Below are 18,686 nucleotides of genomic sequence, written 5' to 3'. Positions count from 1 at the left end.
CGTCTCATAAATCTGATCTTTGCGGCCCCCCACCCCCATTGGTTTACTATTTCTGGAACCATAGTCTAGCTTTCATTCCTGCGTCTTTGCTGCTGACTGTTGAATAAATAGAGCTGCTTTGGACCTCATATGTCAGCTCTCTCCATTTCATGCCTAACTGCTCTTTATTACCAATGGTACTGCAATGTCTGTTGTGGTAATATAACCAAAGTTTTGCTTAAGTTCATTCCTCAAACTGCCTCAAAATGCTCAAACTTCCATTGTGTTGGTGATGAAACTTGGCCCAGCGCTTTTCAAAGCTACCAAAGCGCCGGTCTATATCAGCCGAAAGTGCTTCCGCTCAGCGCAACCCTAAAGTGTAAAGCAAACGCTGGCGCATGTACATAAGTAAAATCAGCAATTCTGTCTCACTTTAAAGATAAATGTGTAACATTTGTGGATTATTTGTTGTTGGAATGTACTGCGCTAGGTGATTGATTAATTACACACAAATATTTCCAAAGCCGACATATAAAACAAGTAAAATCAACAAGCAACTAAGATCACCTCCAGCACACACACACACGCATGCATACAAATACATATGCGCACTTATCTATGCATATCCACACAAACACCTTGAATATTTATCTACTTGTAAACCAACATACATAAATGTATTATTTAATTATTTATAAGAAAATTTACTGCATTAAGCTCACTTCTTAGCCAAGTGGCTCGTTAGTGCGCCTTAGAATAGGCTTACATGTGCACAACTATAGGGATATATGTGAAATTGCAAAGTGAATAGGTGGTAAGCAATAGTTTGTTGCATATCTACTTACATCGTTGTGGTTTTAGTAAATTTCTTGTGTCCTTCGGGTCCTTGTTTACTTGGCTTTGGTTGCAACAACCGATAAGTATTGCATAATTAATGTGGCACTAATTGTAATGGAGTTGAGTTAAAATATAAACGCATATATATACTCATGGCCATACACACTCACACACACATATATACAGGCAACCATACATGCATAGGTGTTTTAGCGGTAATATTCACTTAGTTGCCCTCTAGCCACTTGGGTCAATAGTCAAGTCGTCTGTGGCCGACCAGCGATGTGGATTGAAAGCATGTGTTAATTATTAAGCTGGTGTTGGAAATTAAATCGAAAGATTTTGGTTGCAAATAATTAAATTTATTTAATGTGCCTGGGTATGTGTCTGGGTATATGTGTGTTTCCTGATGCATTTCCTGAACCTATGAGATCGTAAGTTATGCAATTGTAGGAAATTACTAATTAGGAAATTTTTGCACTTAAATCTGTGGGGAATTTTAGTTAATTGGAGAGATGAAGCATTGAAATTTATTGTGGAATATGAAACGGATAATTTAATGAAATTATTTGAATAGTCGTAGGAGGCAAATAAATTGCAATTTGTAACGAGAATTCTATAAAATAAATAAATCACTAATTTCACATGAATATTAACAGTTAGTTATATTAGTAGCCCCAAAGTAGTAGTAGTAGCAAGAGTACCCATGCAACGGCAAGGTGCATAACTTCTAATTTGTTAAAGAACATCAGGCAGATTGGGAAATGTGCATATATTTTTCCAACTCAACTTCTGAGCGAATGCAAAACATACAACTGCATTTCGTCTCAAGCTCTCAAGGGCAAATTTTGAGTTTGGAATTTCTGTATGCCATTGCATGCTTTCCATTTCAATTCAACCGGGCTATTTGGGACATGTTCTTCAATTTCGCTGTAACTCAAATATGTTGCTCTCTGGTCAACATAATGAGACACGTATTTCTTTGTTCACCCGAAAAAAAATTTGTCTAGATTTATCGGCAATTTTATTTTTCGGCTCAAAATTGATTTGTTTAATTATAAAGAATGGTTAAGTTTCGGTGTTGATTTTAAATAAAAAAGAATTTTTTTAGGAAATTATTGTCATTTCTCTTTATTATGATAATATTGATAATAAAATTGAGCTACAATTACGTATGGAACAAAATATCGGCCAAATGACCGCCGCGGCCTCGGCGGCACACCTCCATCCGATGGTCCAAATTTTCGATGACGCTGAGGCATAATTGAGGTTCTATGCCGCTAATGTGCCGAATTATCTCATCCTTTAGCTCTTAAATTGTTGCTGGCTTATCGACGTACATCATTTCTTTCAAATAAGGTGTGGTTCACATTCAACATTGGCCCTTGAAATTTAGCCACCCGTTATAAGAAATTTTTTTTTTAATTGTACACACAACAGCACAAAAGTAGTTGAAAATTTTGTACAAAATAAATAAAAATTTTGTTATATAATTAAAAAAATCGATTTTGAGCCGAAAAACAAAATTGCCGATAAATCTTGAGAAAAAATTTTTTCGGGCGAACAAAAAAATGCGTGTCTCATTTTTTTGACCAGAGAGCAACATATGTATTTGAGTTAGATCGAAATCGAAGAACATGTCCCGAATAGCCCGGTTGAATTGAAATGGAAAGCATCATTGACAATTGTGCATGATTACCATTCGGTAGGGCCCGCCTTCGAAGCTCAAAATGGACATTTTTTTTTAATTTTTTTTATTTTTTATTTAAAGTTTACATTGCGACTAGTTAAAATGAATAACATTATTAACTAACGAGCAATTAGTTTTGAATTTTTTAATATGGGCATTAAGCACCAAATTATAGAAGAGTTTTTTTTTCTTATAGTGATTTTTTTAACAAAAAACATCCAAGTTTACTTCTGGCATATAAAAGTTCCGCATATAACCATTTCCCGTTCGGAGACGGCTCAAAGCATTAGGTCCCTCTATTTTTAAATAATATCAAGAGGCACATCACAAATAGGAGTAGGTGCTCGGCCAGGCAGCTAACGATGCGCACCAATTATATATATAAAGGGTGTTTCGTTACCGACACCAAATGTACATGAAGACATAATTTTGTGGTTAATTTACAACAGAAATATGTGATTAATTTCATGATGAACGAGACCAAAACGTTGGGGTGCAATTTGAACTCGCAAGAAATGGTAGACACTTTTATATTTTTCTTGGCTAACTCTGAAGATGGGTTTAAAAATTCTAAAAATAATATATATTTTGATTTCAACGTCGCATGCCTACCAAAATTGATTCATTACATATTTTTTTGTTTTGACTGACACTTAGATCGCTGGTTCTAATAAAAAAAATATATATTTTTGAAGTCGATAACAAAAGGTTTTGTACAAGGTGGCGCAAAATTAATCGCCCCACCGGAAAATTTATAATTTTTTGCAAGAGGCGTCGTACGTCAATCGTATTTGACATTTGTGAACAACCCAGTTAAAGTACACAAGCAGATAATAGAGCGCGAAAAGGTCAAAATAAAGATATTGTCGGGGTATGTCAACGATATGTGGCCGATTCCGAAATAAGGAAAAATAGGGTTAGTTTAAATTCTTTATAATTTTATTATTATATATAATAGGGTGTTTGTGTACAAGTGTGTGAGTGTGTATTGTTTATAAATTTATTAACAATTATATTTATATTAACCTGTTTATGCGTTTTTCTGCCTTTCGTTTTAGGCCTTTGTAATATACATATTTTGATAGTTGATATGGTGTCAATTTGATGTGTCCTTGCGCTCGTATGTAGTTAAGGGGACAGATAACTCTATTTTCCCTAATTTTCATAAAAGTTATTTAAAATAAAGAAGTCAATATATTTTTTTCAAAATTGGCATACAGCTTATTTACATATACATTAAGATAATATACTTTTTTTTTATTTGAATCATTTAAAATGGCGAATGTACACTCAATTCTTCCAAGAAGGTCGCAGCGAGGCTTCTCAATAGGCAGGTATAGTAACATCGGCGTCAGTGACCTGAATATAAAAAACCAAAAATTTTTTTGTTAATTAATGTCATAATTTCTATATGAATTAAAAAATGGGAAAAAAATTCGCGGAAGAAATTATTTTCTCGAAAAATTTTCGAATTGAAAATTCACATAGAAAATAATATCATAAAAAAGATGTGTGCAAAATTTCAGGGAGATCGGTCAATAATTTTTCGAGTTATCGTGTACGCCAACTCGAAAAATATAGTTTTCGGAAAAACGCGTCTAAAGTCGGCAACGTAACTATACCTCTCCCAGCGCTCGAACGCAAAGAATAGAGTCATCACGGTTGACGATTTATAATATAAGAAATACTTAAATTTACGTTCTAAAATTTTTTTTGACATATTCTTAAAGGATTATATTAACATTTTATGAAAAAAAAAATTGTTTTTTTTTTCGAATTTTTTTAGGTATCTGTCCTCTTAAAATAATAACTGAACGTATAGCGATGTTGGTGCGGTTATTAATCCCGTTATTTCGCTTTTCAGAATCTAAGAGGACAATGCAGGGATGTGTTTGTTTAGAGTGAACAGATATCCATTACTCAAAACCTTTTATTTTATTTAGTTGATTGGAAAATTATAATCATTATCAATGATACGCAAAATGATGTGTTTCATCAACTTGAAAAGTGAAAGCTGCTCAACTGAGTATTGTTAGAGCAAATATTACCGAAAATCGTTGACAAGCATTGCATTCAAATTTGATATACAGTAAAGGTCTTAAGTCTACGTACACAGTAAAATTTCGTATTTGCGAGAAGCTATAGAATAATTGAAAGAACTGTTGATGTTGTTCATAAATTTACAAAAATTAAATAATTTAATTTGTATTATAACAAAAAAATTAACAAAACAACAAAAAAGCGTATGAAAAGGTCGACATCTATCCATCTGCCTTGGTACACTCAAGCAAAGCTAACATTAAAAGAATAACTAAAAGTACCGTTATTCGAAAATGTCAATTAATAAATTAATAAATCACAGATGTCGCTAGGAGTATTTTTATACTTGCTTAAATAACCGAAAACGCCCAGAATATGGCGATCGGCGTCACAAAATAATTTCGCTTCAAGACAATGCACCGCCACATCGAACAAGAGCGACCCAGGAATTGGTGGAGACGTACGATTGGGAACCGCTGGTGCATGTGGCTTACTCACCAGACTTAGCGCCTTCCGATTATCATTTCTTTGCATCGATGGGCCACGCACTTTCCGAGAGGGCGCTTCAATTCTCACGAAGAAGCCAAAAATTGGCTCGATGATTGGTTTGCGGCCAAAGACGGCCAATTTTTTTGGCGCGGCATCCACAAATTGCCTGAGAGATGGGAAAAATGTGTCGCTAGCGATGGCTATTATTTTGAAGATTAAATGTATAATGATTTTTTGTTAATAAGCGATTGAAATTGAAAAAAGTCTAATTTAATAGGTATGCACCTTCACTAAGTTCCAAAAATTCGACGCGTTGAAGTTGTTAGGTGTGTACGTTTGATGTGTTTGCCGCATTTAGTAATGTAAGATAGCGCGATAACTACTCTTAGGTGCCTATAATACTTTTGGGGCAATTTTTCTAAACTGATTTACGAATGTTGTGAGGAGGAATGAGCGAGAGTCGAACTTTAACTTGATTCACCAAAAAAAACCGCTATTTTAAATTTAATATTATAAAAAAAGTACGCACAATGCGCACTCTGGTGAGTGGAATCAGTTCAAAAGCAGGGGAAAAACAAGAATAAAAATATCAAAAAAAAAATCCAATCTCATGAACCTTGATGTGAATTCTCCAGCCTTGGTAGTATTTCATATTTACCTGGAGTACCTGATTTCGAATATTTTCGGCTAGTTTGCCCTTTTTTAATACTAAACATTTTTTATAAATAAACTACTATCATTTCATATCAAATTTTGGTTTTCAATTCATCTAATATAAAAAAAATTTTTTTTTTAATCTTCACTTTAAATTAAATGCGTTAATTTAAATTTCCAATCGGCTCATTCCAACGATTTCCACTTAAATTCGCTTAATTCCCTTTTTGCGTACATACTCTCTGCACTCTCTTCTGCTTTTACTTGTTTCATTGCAGACATTCCGCAAACAACGACAGTGACCACAATAGCACCAACTGTGGCACTCAATACTGTGCCGGTGGTGATTGCTAAATACAACAACAAAGGTGCGTATAAGTGCAACACACTGCATGCATACATACACATACATAAATACAATCTACTTATTTAAATATGCAGCATGTTTGCTCTCTTACTTTTGAATTGAGTTTATTTTGCCCCCATCTTCCTGTCCGCCCACGCGCCCCATCTCCTCGCATGCTCTCCTCCTCACAACAAACCAAACCAAGCCAACAAGTATAGCGTCATCACATTTAACTTTCCCATGCGTAGAGTGAGCAGCTGACTTATGTAGCGTTGTAAAGAGTAAAAGTCCTTACGCTACACTTAGCATCCATCCTTTCACTCTATCGTCCTTAACTTACCTTAACAAACCCCTCAACAACTTAATGCATCCACTTGTCTCATTTATTATTCCATTGCAACGCTTTTATGTCTCTTAAGTTGTTGTTGCTGTTGTTGAATGTTGTTTGCAGTTGTTATTGTTGAGGGTCACTTAAGTGACACAGCACAGGCAGAGTGAAGTGCATGAGTAGTAGTGAGCGATAAAGTTTAAATAGGAGAGACCACTTACCTACCAACTAGTTACTATGTATACCAACCCACTTATGGCGCTTTTACGATCAATTTGCCACATAGTTGACTTATTATATTTATTTATTTGATTTCTTTGCAAAACGATGACATCGACAACAACAACAAAAACCACATTGCATAACTGCCATTTGGATTGCCAACAACATTGATGGGCTCTTAACAAACTAGATCAACGTTTCAATAAAAAAGTTCATCGCACAAAATCGAATGCGGCAGACATGGCATCATCATCGCTGAATAATGTATTTGTTGGTGCCACATCGAGCTTATGGAATTCGCAGGATCTCGGCACGGGGAGGGAGCATCATCAATGTAAGTATTGAATGGTGGTGAGAGCGGAAGTGGATTTTTTAAATCAACAGTAAATTCCAATTGCGCATTTTATTTACATTATGAAGCCCATGAGAAATGATGCAAATGCTTGAACAGAGAGCGAACCAGAACGACAAGTCGCATTGGGCGACATTTATTTTGAAGGAAAGGGTAAGAGATTTCTTGCGTCGGCGTTGGGCGAGTATATTAACAAAAGCCAAACATTTTTTTGGGGATCAAATTAAATTTTCATATTTGTGACCAAGCTTGTTTGGGAAAATTAGAAATAACGTTTAAGATATCGATCTGAGCTAAATATACTTAGTGTTCGGAAGTATGGCTTAAAATGTCACAAGTAACTTTTTGGGATTACAGGCAAATAAATAACGGTGGCCGCCGCAGCCGAATGGGTTGATGTGTGAGTATCATTCGGAATTCACAGAGAGATTGTTGGTTCGAATCTCGGTGAAAGCAAAATTAATAAAAACATTTTTCTAATAGCGGTCGCCCCTCAGCAGGCAATGGCAAACCTCCGAGTGTATTTCTGCCATGAAAAAGCTTCTCATAAAAATATCTGCCGTTCGGAGTCGGCTTGAAACTGTAGGTCCCTCCATTTGTGGAACAACATCAACACGCCCACCACAAATAGGAGGAGGAGATTGTTTGCCTACAATTCCGAAATTTTCGGGAATTAAAAAAATTCAAATCTCGGGATTTCGGGATCAACATCCGTACCATAAGCAAACATACAAAATTTCAGATTTTAGCATATGCAATTTCTGAGGTAATTCTGAAGAAATTTCTGTGTTGAGTCGCTCTCCTTGCCTTTTAGTGTGGTCAAACCTTCGCTCCCCGCAATAAATTTCAATTTAAATTTATGTTTTTGTAATTTGAAGCTACTAAAATTTTAAGTTAAAAAAAGTGCGTGTAGCGTAGTACACATAACAGAAGGGAAACTTTCAAAGCAGACAAAGAAAGAGGGAGAGACCAGAGGGAGAATGAGAGTGAGAGAGGGAGAGAGAGAAAGAATATATATCTAAATAAATTCACAACATTTGCAGAGAATAAAAATAGGTAAAATTTACAAAAACCGGAGAAGTGTCGACCGTGGCAACAACGCGCACTACTCCGAGCATTTATCACCTGCACAAACGCAGCGATTCCAGGACCGCAGCAACGGCACAAATTACCGCAAGGCAATACCAATGAATCCAATGCCGGAATGGATGGCACTTTATAGAACGCACCAGCACTAGCCAGGAAACGGAAATAAGCGCGAAAAAGTAGGCACCAAAAAAAAAAAAACAAATGCCAAAAAAAGGACCAAACAACGCCCCACACAGTAGGCACCAAAAATATATTTTCTACAAGTTTGCACCAACAAACAAGCGCCAAAATGTACGCCGTGTTATTTCTCATTAAAAATTAGCAACCACAAGGAAAAACTCATGAAAAATAGCCTAAAGTGTATCTATGATACGAGAATATATAAGGTATAGCTCTCTCTCTTTCTCCTTTTCCTCTACGTTATATCTTTTTTCTCTCTCGCGGAACGAAAATGCCCAAAACGTTGCATGGCCTTGAAATTTTACTCTCCATTCTCGCTCGTCCATCGACGCCTAAGAAGTTTCAATTCAAAAAATATGTACAATTTGAAAAAATAGCCTTAAAAAGCCCACTCTGAGATGATTTTAGTGCTATTGAAAATTTGTTGATTCTCATAAAAGTTGATGTTTTGAAAGTTTAAATCTCATTTTTTGCTCCTTTCGAGGTTATAAAATAATATTGTCTTTAAAGTCACAAAAGTGTACTTATAGCAACAAAAAAACACACACACAAAGTGCCAGATAATACTGAAGAAACCATAATTATATTTTTGAAGAAAGAGTACCATATATTTTACATAACCTCAAATATAGCAAGAAAGTTTTTTCGGCCTTTTTTAGAAGGATGGATTTTAAAAACTCTGCTTTTTCCATACAGTCTATTGCGCATAACCATAACACATGTATTTTAATAACTTACGCAGTAAATTTGTCACGCATACAAAGTGCTTTAAGAGAATCAATAAAAATTTGATATTTTCTTTTCTTTAAATTGGTTTCTCAGTGCTCGAAGGAGAACAAACTTAGAACAAAAAATGTAAATAAAGCGAAGAAATGTCCCACACAAATAAAGCAGGCCACTTACGGGATACAAATCGAAACAATCGGTTGAAACTTATTTCGCCGCACAAGTGCGGATTGAAAAGAAGTGAGGAGGGGAAGACGAAACACAGTCGTTTAATTTAGGCGCAAGTCTAGTTTAAAATGCAAGATGGGTATTCACTTTTTTTACACTTTCTATGTTTCAAAAGAAATTTTGTAGTGTGCGCATGGGCGGACACATGACAACATCAAGCATTTCTTCAAAGCCAGTCATCTTTGTGGAAAAATAAGAGCTATAAATATGAGGAAAACTAAAATTGTCAACAAATCCGCACGTGTGTGGCGAAATGAGTTTAAATCGATCTGTCTGCTTAAGGGGTGGACTAGAAATTTCACAAAATCGATTTGTTTTTTAGATATTTCGAATTTCGATCTTAAAAATGGACTGTGATAATTGTATGCGGATATTCCCAATATTACAGCTTCCACAGCCCATTAACTAGGTAGAGAGCGGTCCGGGTAAAGAGCGTATCTAAGAATTTAAACTCATTTATCTCGACTTTTTTCGGCCTGGTGTTGTCAAAAAAAAAAGAACTATTCAACCGAATCGTCTGAAATTTAAATATGTTGTTCACAACATCAATGGCTATCGCTCGTACTAGATTCATATTGTTATTTCAAATAATTCGTATTTTTTTATTAAAAAACTCAAAACCGATTTTTAGAGTATCAAATTCAAAACCACAAAATCAATTTTTTTTTTTCATTCTAGTACGGAGCATAGCTACGGTCATACTGATTAATAATTTTTTCGGTTTTTTTGTGTCAGATAATTAGAAGAGCCAAAATGAACAACACCATCCAGGTGCACTTTAACGGGAGGGTCAACTTCAGCGCCATTTTTTTAATTATTAAACGTAAAACATTTTTTTTCATTTTTGTATGTGAAAGAAGTTAAATAAAAACCCTAAACAATTTGGGTATCGTTTTTAATTTTTTTTTTTTTGTAAATAAAATTCCTGAAAATACACACAATTTTCAAGTTCTGGAGCACTGGGACCTCTTACCACACGTACAAATGACACACTAATATTCACCAACGCCAACAATAATCGCATTGCCGTTAGTGCGACCAGATATAAAAAAGCTAAATTAAATAGAATTGAGTGAATTATGGAATTCATTTTGAAAATAATTATATTTTACATAACTACGAGTATAAACATTACATTTAAGTTAGAAGAGGCAAGAAAAATATCTGCAAAAAAGTACTAAAACTTCGCGGCTAGACAACAAAAAAAGGCATACTGAATCAAGTTACGAAAATGGTAATCTGGTCACACTGATCACAAAATGGTCTAGTATGACGTCACTAAAATCAGCTGAAATTGCTAAATTTGTTGAAAGTAACGGGACCATGATTGGTGCCATCTCTTCATTCTCTCCATAGTGGGTATTGATATATTTTTATATGTACGAAGGTGTACAAAATTCCTTTAACTTAACCTAAGCGGTTCCAGACATAGACATTATGAAAGTATTAGTGTAATGGGAGGTGCTACGCCCCCTTTTCATATATCAACAACTTTTTGTTATTATTCTGGTGCTGAAAATCTAGGTAGTACGATTACCAAATTTCAGTACTTTATCATAAACGAATGCAGAAATAAAAAATAGTTGTGTAAGGATGAACTGCCAAGCTCACGCCATATCAGGGATGCATTAAAGAAAAAAATTGATATTGTTAAACTTTTCTTGAAATTGAATTAACGGCACACGCTGAAATGCTAGCTTAAACTTTTGGGTGTGGCGTCCATACAATGAGATTTTTCGAATCCTGTGTTATAACCGAATTTGAAGCACTCCCCAATATAAATTTTACCTCATTATGGTCTCAATCTGTTATTAAATTTCCTACAATACATTTCATGTTGCTTTCTAAACTCTCATCTTTAACTTTCCAAAGTAGCTGAGCTACTTATCGACGGCGTTTTATGCAAATCATGATTTTTACTATTCTTCTCTATTTTTGCTTCTACTATAAATATGCTTCCGCTTCATCTTTCTTAGCGTCAATGCTCTTACACACGATTTGCATTCAACAAGAACAGCAGACTTCCTTGTGTGACATTATGACAAACGATTATGCCAATTGAGCGGTGTCAGCAGCGGGCGCTCACTCTCTTTAATCTCTGCTCTCATCTGAATGCCATTCCCTACACAGTTCACACTACAAACTAACCCGCATAGTCTGTCAGCTGCAATTGCGCCTTTCTTAGACCAATACGCCATAAAGCGCAAGAAAAGGAGGTGAACGAAGGAAACGTATTTGAATGTGGGTAATTGCCGGCGTCCCATAGACAACGGAACAGACAGTGAGAGAGCCAAGCAGGCCGGAAATCAGCAAAGTCAAGACAGATGTATGTATATATATATATATGTATACATGTATGTACGTATGTACGTATGCATGCATGCATGTAGCAGAGCATGTGGCAGCGCACAAGTGTGAATTATAGATTTCCATTGGAGAAATCAACGTCATATGCACTGAGTGCATTGCGTACACGTCTTACCCTACTTGCATTTCGCCTTTGTCTAACTGTCTGTGTGTTGTGGCGCTTTACAGCCTGCTTCCGCCTCGAGCTGCCTTCCTGCCATGCCTGATTGCCTAACTGACGAGGAAATTCTCTGCTCGCCTTCTGGCACAGCTGCGACGTTATAGCAACATCCTTCTGCCAATGCAAGCCGGCGCGCAAATACACATTGCCAATATTCGATGAGTTTGCGTATGGAATTTTTGAATATGAAAACTTGGAAGGAACATGCAATTTTGATTATTTATTTTAAATTTCTGTATTTTATTCTACTCCGCCTTTCTCGGTGTTCGATTCCTTTTTGTAGCTGTCGAAGAAGCTTAAATTTTTATTTTCTTTTTCTTCATTCTGCATTTTCTCATTCAGTTTCCTATTTCTCATGGTATTTTACTGCTCAGGCTAGCCACTTCTTCCCAAGTGGCACACAAGCGCATACATGCATACAAATATACGTATGGGTGCGCACACATATTCGTATATTTATTTTTATTATATTCTACGCTGCTTGGAAAAATACTTTCTCGTTTCCCAAATCATCTTTGGACATTTGCTTAAATTCTCTTGAGCATTTAATTTAATCAGCCAAAGAGTTGTGCGGAAATTCCAAAGCATTTGATGAATTTTTCTGTTTTTTTCTTTCTTTATTTGGTTTTTGGCAAATTGAGTGCGAGTTGAGAAATTGCAAAGCCATAGAGTGATACAAAATTTTGTTGTATGTATACTCCATAATTAAAATTAGCATGAGTGGAGTTCCCACAAATTTATTGAAATGAGAAAACTAGTTTTTGGAAAATAAAAACAAATAAAAGTTTACTAAAAATGTTAAGATTTATTCGGCGATCGCTAGCTCTCTCGAATCTGAATTGATGCAAATTTAGATAATTTCAGCAACTGGTGTATTAATAATCGTCTATCACTGAAATGAAATTAAAAATTTGGGTGTCATATCTGATTCGATGTTTACTTTTGGTAGTCAAATTACTTTTATTTTTAATAGATCTTATTACCAAATCTTACACAAAGCTTGTTTTTCTTAGCCGTCACAGCTGCGATCTCTACGATCCTTATACGCTGAAGCTTTTGTATACGGCAATTGTTCGTTCCAATCTTGGGTATGCATACTTCATTTGGTCTCCGTAGTATACGTGCCACGCTGCTAGAATTGAACGAATCCAGAAAGTATTCTTACATTTACGTCACGTAATTTACGCCTCTCCGATCCTATCCCCACCCATGAAGCGCGATGCTTATTGATCAACTTAAGTCATTGCACAGCAGAGGAATCATCTTATCTTTGTCCTTCATTTCCGATTTGATCCGCGGTGCTGTTGACTGTCCGATGCTTTTTGGGAGGATTGCTTTTAATATTCCGGCCTGAGATTTGCATATGCAGTTCGGAGTTCTTTTATGTTGTACCCTCAAAAGCTCTTTACGCTCGAAATGTTCCTATAACTAGAGCCTTCATTCATCACGTATTGAAATTTTTTAATATTTATTAAGTATGGGAATAAGTTTCCGTCCTTTCTTAGCCAAAGTTACGAATTATTTAAACAATTAAATAATATATGTGAAGTATGCGCCATTGAAAGCTACAACTTTACTCCATCTTTCAGGCAACATACGGATTCCTCTGACGAAAAACTCCAGTTTTTTGGATTTGATCCACTCATTGAGCCAGTTTGCGATGCTCTCGTAGGAAGTGAACCGCTCTCCAATAAGGGCTGACTGCATCGATCGGAACATATGGTAATCCGAAGGCGGGCCAAGATTTCCCAATTCAGGGTGTCTTGTAGTTTTCTCCTCTTCTGTATTGTAGCAGTTTCTACAATTAGCATAGTAGCCAAGCCTTCATAAAAGCTTATCTATTAGAGAGTGACCTATCAAACTTCCTGCGGAGAGGGTGTTGAGTTTTAGCAGACATTTATTGAATTACTTTATTCTCAGGTATTTCGTTATTGCAAAGTGATTTAAATAATCTATCTGATAGGAGGAACAGAAAAAATTGTCGCTTAGTATCAGTAAATCCTTCCATATAACCTTCGCTAAAGTTGTAGGTCCGATTGCTTCTACTTATACCATTCTAATTCTCATCTTTCTGATGAATGAATTTTCGAACCTAAGCGAAGACTTAGGATTCTCCTTTGCTAATCACATTTGTTTCATTATTGCAAAGGCCTATTCCAACTTCGCTTTTCTGCAAAATTGTGCGCGATACTTTAATGATCCTTATCTCAGAAAACCACTTATAAGAATTATATTATTCAGTCAGGAATTGCATTCCAATTTATATAATACTTTTCCCCAAAACATCGAAAGAGTTCAACGTACGCAGCTTTGTCCGATTTGCTGTGCAATCTCTTCATTTTTGCAAGCTACTCCCATCTTATGGGGCCCGTTGTATACTAATAAACTTTAGAGCTCATTCCTCAGGGCATAAAATGCACCCAATGATGTTTATCTACGGCATTTTCTGAGGTATAGTTGATTCCCTAGATATACTGGAGCAAACAGGCTTCAATTTCCCCCAATCAGTATTGCGTTTTCACTTTCCGTTGCATGTTAAGAATTTTAAATCAAATTATTTAAATTGTGCACGCATTACTAGGTATCTTATTTAAGTCTTTCATAGTCTCGCTCTTGATTTCACCCCTCCAAGATCTCTATTTTTATCTAATTGAGAAATTTTGACAAGAAAAATGTTTTTAAGCAAATTAAAATATTGACACACAAAAATATAGAGAAGATTTACTTACACTCTTTGCGAAGACTACCTAAATACTGAGTCGTGTGCGGTAAGGTTGCATTTTGTTGCCAATTCGGTTTCTCCTATTCATCGAAGGCATCCTGAGTGCGGCTTTCAGCTGCGAGAATCAAACGAGACGCATTCAGTAGCAAATAAGTAATACCTTCCGCAGGTACCTGGCATACGTCAATGTCATATTCTTGCGTGTACACAAGCTTTGCGACCTGAACTTACTAACTCAAGTTATGAAGAAGAAGTTAAATACAACCGGCCTCAAGGTAAGTGTTGAGAAACCAAAATCGTTATTCGCTAATGGCACTGTATTGGAGCCTTTGATAACAGGTGCGCAGTCAAACTGCTGCAAACGTTGATATATTTTGAAACTATTGGTTCTGGTGGTTCTGAAGTGGATGTTGAATGCAGAGTTAGTAAAGCAAATTCGGCCATCAGCATCCTCGCTTAAATGTCCAATTTTCTGGCCGCGAGCAATAACCAATGCCGATTTATAGAAGAAGGCCTTATAGGTGACCACAGCAACCGAAATACGATAAAGGAAATGGCAGTGGATCGGCCACATGCTGTGAAAGAGCAACGACTTTCCTAAACAGGCCCTATGCAGATCTCAGCACGCCGCTCGAGGGATTGGCAGACCGCGTACCATTTGGCGACGCTCTATCGATGCAGAAATGCAATCTCTCGGCCTAACATACATACAAGGTGGCGCAAAAGTAACCTTGCGATGTTTTTTGGCTGCAATTTAAAAAACAAATGAAAAACTTTGATTCTTCTTGTGGATTCTTTTTACTTGGTCTTTTAATTTTTTTTACATAAAGTCGAGAATATGATGTCTTGTAAATGGCCGCCGCCACAGTTGATTGCCATTTGAGCCCTTTTTGTGACATTTTCGATCACTTTGGCCAAAACTTTCGGCGATAGGTCCTCACATTCTTGACGGATATTGTCTTTAAGAGCTGCAAGAGTCTGAGGCTTCTTGATATAAACCCGCGACTTCAAAAAGCCCCACAAAAAAAGTCTGGAGCGGTCAAATCAGGCGATCTTGCTGGCCAGTGCAAATCGCCAAAACGGGAGATTAGGCGCCCGGGAAATGCATCCTTCAGCATATCGGTTGTGGCATGTGCAGTGTGTGCCGTTGCACCGTGCTGTTGGAACCACATGTTTTTCAATCCCAATTCATCAAGTTGCGGCAAAAAGAACTCGTTGATCATTGCTCGGTAGCGCTCACCATTCACAGTAACCGTTTGGTCCGCGACGTCTTCGAAGAAAAAAGGTCCGATGACTCCTCCAGCGAAAACAGCACACCATACAATGACTTTGAGCGGGTGTAATGGCTCTTCGTGGGTTACACGCGGATTTTCAGTGCCCCAGAAGCGTAAATTTTGCTTATTTACGTACCCGCTAAGATGGAAATGGGCCTCATCACTCATGATTATTGACGTGATAACGTCTTATAATTCGATTTAACAGGCTGCACGCACGAAAAAATGTGTCGTTACCTTGCTCATTACTGTTCATATGTAGTTACCTTGCTCATTACTGTTCATATGTAGTTACCTTGCTCATATTAGTGTTACCTTGCTCATATTAGTGTTACCTTGCTCATATGTAGTTACCTTGCTCATATTAGTGTTACCTTGCTCATATGTAGTTACCTTGCTCATATGTAGTTACCTTGCTCATTGCATTGAATGAACTGCAAGCGAAAGAGCGGAAGGAACGACAAAGCAAACAAAGCAAACGAACGGCAACGTTCGACATCTTGCTCTCCCCTACTTAAGTGAGCGTATATATGTATGTATGTATATGCGCATATGTACATATATAAATTCACGTATTTGTATTGGCATATGCATTCTTATTGATTATTATTAATTTGATTTACTTGAAGAATTTAAAATAAAACCAAGTTTGTTAATAATACCTGTTGTTTTAATGTTATTATTATTATTTTTTTATTATATCTGAAGGAAAAAATGTATGGTAATATTTACCATATCTATACTAATATTATAAAGAGGAAAACTTTGTTTGTTTGGTTGTAATGAATAGGCTCAAAAACTACTGGACCGATTTTAAAAATTCTTTCACCATTCGAAAGCTACATCACGAGTAACATGGATTATATTTTATTTTGGAAATAGGGCTCGAGATATAGGTCAAAACGTTGACCCGGGTAACCTTCGGATGTGTATGTACAATATGGGTATCAAATGAAAGCTGTTGATAAGTGCTTTAATACGGGGTAATTTTCATACCTATTGATGACTAGGGTCTGGAAATATATGCCAAAACGTGGACCCGCCGTGTCTTTGCACCGAATTAAACCAAACTTACACACATTGTTAAGTATGTATTGAAGATGGTTTCCGTATTGTTTGGGTACATATTGGTAGATATGGTCTCGAGATATAGGTCAAAACGTGGACCCGGGTAACCTTCGGATGTGTATGTACAATATGGGTATCAAATGGAAGCTGTTGGTGAATGCTTTAGTACAGAGTATTTTTCATGCCGCTCCGTGACTGGGGTCTCGAGATATAGGTGAAAACGTGGACCCGGGTAACCTTTGGTTGTGTATGTACAATATGGGTATCAAATGAAAGCTGTTGATAAGTGCTTTAATACGGGGTAATTTGTTATGTTATGTTATGTTATGTTATGTTATTTTATGTTATGTTACGTTATGTTATGTTATGTTATGTTATGTTATGTTATGTTATGTTATGTTATGTTATGTTATGTTATGTTATGTTATGTTATGTTATGTTATGTTATGTTATGTTATGTTATGTTATGTTATGTTATGTTATGTTATGTTATGTTATGTTATGTTATGTTATGTTATGTTATGTTATGTTATGTTATGTTATGTTATGTTATGTTATGTTATGTTATGTTATGTTATGTTATGTTATGTTATGTTATGTTATGTTATGTTATGTTATGTTATGTTATGTTATGTTATGTTATGTTATGTTATGTTATGTTATGTTATGTTATGTTATGTTATGTTATGTTATGTTATGTTATGTTATGTTATGTTATGTTATGTTATGTTATGTTATGTTATGTTATGTTATGTTATGTTATGTTATGTTATGTTATGTTATGTTATGTTATGTTATGTTATGTTATGTTATGTTATGTTATGTTATGTTATGTTATGTTATGTTATGTTATGTTATGTTGTGTTGTGTTGTGTTGTGTTATGCATGTTATGTTATGTTATGTTATGTTATGTTATGTTAAAGTATATGTTATGTTAATGTTAACTCATTCTCTATATCCATACAAAATATGTATCAAACAAATAAAATTAAAATTTTCTTTTGAAAAATGCAACCATTCAATCAGTATTTTCTTATGACGTTATCACGTTAAACTATCGTCAGTAAACCGACTTTGCAGACAACCTCTTTTTTTTTTTGATGAAATATCATCTTCCTCTTGGTGGTGATTAAGGATGGCTTGAGCGTATGTTAGACGCGATTGGCGGTCAGTAGCTAACAGCTGATGCACCGTCTGGACTTTGTACGGAAACATCTTCAAATCTTGTACCAAAATTCGCTGTAAAGACCGTCGACTGATACCCATTTGCGTGGCACGTCGTCTGGTCGATGTCGACGGCGCTTCCATGACATCCTCGGCTACACCCCCCCGGAGTGGGGGTCTGCCACGCCTGACAGCATCTCGTGTTGTGCCAGTCTCTTCGAGACGAGCGGCTAAACGTCGCAGTGTTTCACCAGTAGGCGTTGGACGGCAAGGAAATCTGCGACGAAATTCACGTTGTGCCAAAGTTACCGACCGATTATCGCAAAATTTATAGCATTTTCTGATAGGAGGATTACTTTAGCGCCACATGTCCCTCAAGTCATTTTGTGCCTCTAGTGTGTAAGATTTTGTAACCATAGACTTAGTAATAAATGAATAATAAATAATGAAATGAAATGAACATAAATAAAAATATTTTACCCCAAATTGAGGAACACAACAAGGATCTACTACCGCTATTAGCACACAAAGAAAATCAGCTTTGGCACTTACATTTATTACTTTAAACTAACAAGAAATCAAATTTATTATATTAATTATATTTAAGGCACGAAAAGTTGTACGAAAGTTGTTTTTTTTTTTTTACAAAAACTCGAACCAACACAAACAGCAGCTAACTCGAAGTATACAAAATGGGCCATTGGTTTAAATCCATTACTAGCCGAATAAATAAAAACAGGGCAATGTGGCAACCAAGCAACATATGAACG

The 18,686-nt window shown here is 36.0% G+C and overlaps 1 protein-coding gene across 1 annotated transcript in view; it reads left to right on the top strand.

The window, feature by feature from the left end:
* Positions 1 to 18,686, top strand: part of LOC129248269 (cell adhesion molecule 1) — a 371,310-nt gene that overhangs the window by 318,490 nt on the left and 34,134 nt on the right. The window contains exons 9-10 of the mRNA XM_054887754.1: positions 5,968 to 6,057; positions 6,776 to 6,919. Of these exons, the coding sequence (XP_054743729.1) occupies positions 5,968 to 6,057; positions 6,776 to 6,919 (234 nt within the window). The remainder of the gene's footprint in view (positions 1 to 5,967; positions 6,058 to 6,775; positions 6,920 to 18,686) is intronic.

The sequence above is a fragment of the Anastrepha obliqua genome, chromosome 5, assembly GCF_027943255.1.
Source record: "Anastrepha obliqua isolate idAnaObli1 chromosome 5, idAnaObli1_1.0, whole genome shotgun sequence".
Lineage (NCBI taxonomy): Eukaryota > Metazoa > Arthropoda > Insecta > Diptera > Tephritidae > Anastrepha > Anastrepha obliqua.
The sequence above is the reverse complement of the archived record's forward strand: the minus strand, read 5'-3'. Positions and strand labels throughout refer to the sequence as shown.